At 23.0% G+C, this 5,079-nt stretch overlaps 1 protein-coding gene across 1 annotated transcript in view; it reads right to left on the reverse strand.

Moving 5' to 3' along the window:
* Window positions 1–514: 514 nt before the first annotated feature.
* LOAG_17984 (hypothetical protein) overlaps window positions 515–5,079 on the reverse strand; it is a 12,905-nt gene continuing 8,340 nt past the window's right edge. Inside the window, exons 12-14 of the mRNA XM_020450655.1 lie at window positions 4,648–4,836; window positions 3,770–3,810; window positions 515–591 (exon numbers count right to left, since the gene is read on the reverse strand). Coding sequence (XP_020305648.1) covers window position 591; window positions 3,770–3,810; window positions 4,648–4,836 — 231 coding nt within the window. The 3' untranslated portion in view covers window positions 515–590. The remainder of the gene's footprint in view (window positions 592–3,769; window positions 3,811–4,647; window positions 4,837–5,079) is intronic.

Here is a 5,079-nt window from a genome sequence, read left to right on the forward strand (position 1 = left end):
AAAGTAATAAAAATAAAAACAATAATAATTAATAATAATAATAATAATAATAATAATAATAATAATAAAAGTAATAAAAATGAAAATAATAATAATGACGACAATAAGCTTATTATCATGTAAATAAAATCAATTAGTGAGATGCAATTTTTTAACTAATTTAGATTAAAAAAGAAAGGGAGTAAGAGAAGAAGTGAGAAAGTTGAATAGAAAATTTTCGAAAGGATTGGGAGAAAATAACTTCGAAATTGAATATATACGACTAAAAATAAAAAATTTGCATTTAAAATTCATCATTTCTTTTTTTCCACCGATTTTTCTTTTCCAATGATACATGTTGGAGTGAATACTTTTATTTTTTAATTCGCATTTCGTAAATTTATCATATTTATATAAACATATATATATATATATATATATGATAATTGATCACCGAAAAAAAGCATTCCACAATTGAATATACGAATACATATATGCGTACATATATATATATTTATATATACTTTTAGTGGTTGTAATCGTATTCGAAGAAAGAACATACCAAACAGAATAATTAATTTATCATTTAATCGTTTTGTTTCGTAGAATTATCTGAAAAGGATAAAAAAATTAAATAAATAATCATTAATGAAGAAACTGTTTTAATTGCACTGAAGCATCTTTAGATAAGCACAAATAAATTTTAAGGCAAATATTAAACAGAAAAAAGATGAAAATTGAGAAAATGACCGTTGAAATTATCATTGCGCCATGCATATTATTGTTGTTGTATAATTAATTTATTTAAATTATTGTTAATGCCGTTTTTTCTTTCCCTGAGGAAAAAACCTCGCTATTATTTGTAACTATGGAATCAATCATTACTGTATCATCATTATTGTAACATGATCACCATAACGTTACTACTGTAGCATCATTACCATAACATCATTGCTGCGACATCACTATTGTAGCATTATAACTGTATGATATTATAGAATAAAAGTAAATCTAGCAATGGAATATAAGTAATGGAATACGAAGTGAACCTCGGACAAGACTCCTGAGAATAATAAAACTAATTGTCAACAAAGATATGAAGGATAATCTAATTTCAAACGACAATGATGAATGCTTTCATTTGTAAAGGATATATAGAAAAAGAATTTATGCCAACATCGTGTGACATCGGACGTATCGGAATTTTGTATATTTCAAATGGTTAAATCGTACGTCAAATAGTATTAAAAATAAAATTTTTTAAAATTTATTCACCTAATCTTTTGTTATTCCTACACTATCTAATTTTTATATTAGGTGAAATATCATTATAAAATAAAAATTACTATAACCGTAATAAGATAAAAATTATCACAACCGTATGGAAGAAATAACAGAGGAGGAAATAATCGAAGAAGAGGAAATAATTACTGTATAGGGGAAATAACGTATAGAAGGAGTAACTACCGTATAGAGGTTACCATGTCCAAGGAATAATAACTACCGTGTAGAGGAAATAATTAACGTATAGAGTAGGGAAAATAGTTTCAAGTTATGAGGAGTTTGGAAATTTAATAAAATCGAAGGGAAAAATAGAAAAAAACAACTGGATAAATCTCTTAGAAATCCCAGTTTATTAGAAACTTTCGGATATTTTTAACCCGAGAATTAATGTTTTCGTAATTTGAAATCAATAAGCATTAAGTTTCAAGCGCTAGAAATGGTCAAAATTCAGGCTAGTAAGATGAAGATGATCAAAATTATTTGAAGTGATAAAAAAAAGGAAGCATTTTAATAAAAAAAAAAAGAATCTTTTAACATTTTCATAACCTTTTTTTTCATATCTTATCAGCCTAATTAACAAATTTGGATATAATATTTCCTCAATAGGCAATTAATTAATCGATAAAACCATCCCTCCAACATTATTGAGAAAATCAATCAGTAATTATATTTCCTAACATTATGATCATATTTTACTGATAGGAAAAAAAAAAAGAAAAGCAATCAGCTAATCAAAAGAAAATGATTTGAATGAAAAACAAATCGAAATATATGATTAATAGCATCTAATCAATTGTTATCAAAGCAATATATAAAAGCTGAAGCCAAGCAAAAACTTAACCTTAAGCTAAAAGAAAAAGCTTAATTTTAAGCATAAAACACGTTGTTGGTAACATTCGATGGAAATGCATGTGTAAAAATAGAAATAATATTTAAACCCCATAACATATGATCGAAACGAAAATGTCGCAGAGTTCACATGACACTAAAAATTAGGCTTTTTTTTTTTCCATTTATTACCAAAGAGATAATATAGAAGCTTAAGTCAAGCAAAAGCTTAACCATAAGCAATAAAAAATGGAAGTATTAGGCGAAAAATATGCTGTTCGTTTAAAACTTTTTACTTTTAAAAAAATTCACTCATTTCAAATTTCATCAAGTAATTTTGCTTAATCCAATTATTCATTTCGACTTTTTTTTCGTTTTTCTTCCAAATACAAAATCTCATTTTGTTTTTTTTAAAAAAGAAAATGCAAATTTTGTGATATAACATTTCATAGCTATCCTTTCCTTATCTATTCTTTTTTCTTACCATTTTTAATATTTTATAGTCAACTATTTGAGGTTATTTCAAACTCAAAAGAACGAATAAAATCACATCATATTTATTTACTTGCTTACTTTACTTACTTATCCATGCCACTCGTACTTACACTCTAACTTACTTACTAACTTATCTAATTACTCACTTATTTATTCACTTTTTATTTGTTTCAAATTTCAATACTGGTTTCGTGCTTTTAGTTACTCAATAACTTACTTACTTGTATGACTCTTATTCACTTATTTACTTATTCACTTATTTATTTACTTGGTCATATCACTTTTATTTATTTGCGCACTTATTGATGATTAGCACGAACAAAATAGAAAAATTTTGCAAATTTAAAATAAAATTAAAAAGAAAAGGAAAGAAAAAACTATACATCCCATTACTTTTCTATTACTTATAAATGTATTTTATAGTTTGCACTTTTTTTTTCTGGAACTTATTATAAACACACTTATATTTATTTTTATTTCAATTCCTTTTTTACCAAAATATTTTCACTAAGTGAATCAGTAAATGGGAAAAGAAAAGTGATCAATTGAAATAACTGATAAATGTTGCCGAAAATTTCATTTTCTTTTTAATTAAAAATCTGAAATTAGAGAAGATATAATGAATTCTAAAATAAAAATTACATGAAATAAATTTTGTGATTAATTAAAATGGAACAAATAATTGTTCATTGGTGACATGACATGATTACCATATAATTTAAAATTTAATTATATTTTTAAAAGAATAAGAAAACAAAAAAATATATAATAAAGAATAACTACAAAGAAATGAGCAAATATATGTGCAAAAAATGCTCATTAAAATATGTTTCGAATATACTATATGGATAAATATGAACAAAAAAAAAAAAAATTAAGAAATAAATTAATGAAAAAACATTAATAAAAAAATATTTAATCATATTAAAACATAATATGCTAATTATTAAAATCGCAGCAATCGCTTAATTTAGTTAATTATCTATTTTTTAAATGCACAATAATTTTTTTTTTGGTTGAATTTTTACTTATTTACCAAAGAAATTAGTAATTTTTAGTGAACAAAAATTGAAATACTTTTTTTCTGATTTTGTGAAACTTTTCATTTTCTTTCTTTTTTTATCTTTTTCGTTTTTTTTAAAGTCATTTAATATACATAAAGAATATAAGAAATAAAACTTACCAAGGTGAATGACAAAGTTTTGCTTCGTTTGACATTTCCCACTGAAATGAGATGTTGCGGCAAGAATAGATTTATATATGATGATGATAATCATTATAATAATTGTAATGATATTAATAATAATAATAATGGTAACGATAATAATAATAAATGGTAATAATAATGAAAATAATAATAATAATAATAATAATAATAATAATAATAATAATAATAATAATAGTAATAACAATAACAATAAAGATAAGGAACATAAGAAAGGCGGTGGGAAATTTGAACTGCGATTCATTGCAATATGCCACAATTGACCTACTAAAATAGCTTGCTATTTTAATTTTAATTAATTGATATACATTCATCATGTACCTTTTTTTTCTTGAAGTTAATCATATATGTTGTATTCAAATCATTTCTTTTTTTTAAAAAATCTCAAGTCGCTTTCATTCTCATGTTTATTTGTTTACTTATTTATTTTATTTGTTCGAATTAAAAAATGAATGAAACATTAACAAGGAATGTTCTACTACAACTATAGTAATTTCGTCTAAATTTATGAATTTCAAAAGATTTCGATCATCGTTTAATAGCATGAATTTTCTTCATAAATATAAATCATTTGAAAATTAAATTTAAATTTGACTGGAAACTTTTTCTTTGTCAAATATTTGCCTAATTTCGATTATTTAACATGTCGCTAATTGTTTGTTGCACCGTTAATTAATTTTGAGCTTACAATTAATTACATAACCTTTTTTAGTACTTTTAAAATTTAATACTTTTTTCAACGTTATATTTTAATTATGCTATAATTAAAATAAGAAAAAAAAAGATTATTATAGAAAGAAAAAACCGTAAAAACAAATATATAAATGATAACTTACAAGTGGTTCCTGTTGACCTTTCTTCGATCGATAAGTATTCACTGCATCTATTTTAAATTTAAACATTTCTACCTGACAACTGTAGGCTTTTGGTGTTAATTTGATAATAGTATGCAATGGAACATTAAGGTAAGGTAGCTCCGAGTAATTTTTGTTATCGAAATAAGCCAAAATGCATCGTAAAATAGCCTAAAATCAAAGAGTAATTGTTTTTTTTTCTTTTTCTTTTTTTTTGTTTAGACAATATCTCACATATAGTTGAATCAAATTCTATTAATAATAGTAGTAGTAATAACTAACATGACAATAAAAATTAATAATAATAATAATAATAATAATAATAATAATAATAATAACAATAATAATAATAATAATAATAATAATAGTAATAATAATAATAAAAATAATAATAATAATAATAATAATAATAAT

Source organism: Loa loa (assembly GCF_000183805.2).
Source record: "Loa loa unplaced genomic scaffold supercont3.166, whole genome shotgun sequence".
NCBI classification, from domain to species: Eukaryota; Metazoa; Nematoda; class Chromadorea; order Rhabditida; family Onchocercidae; genus Loa; species Loa loa.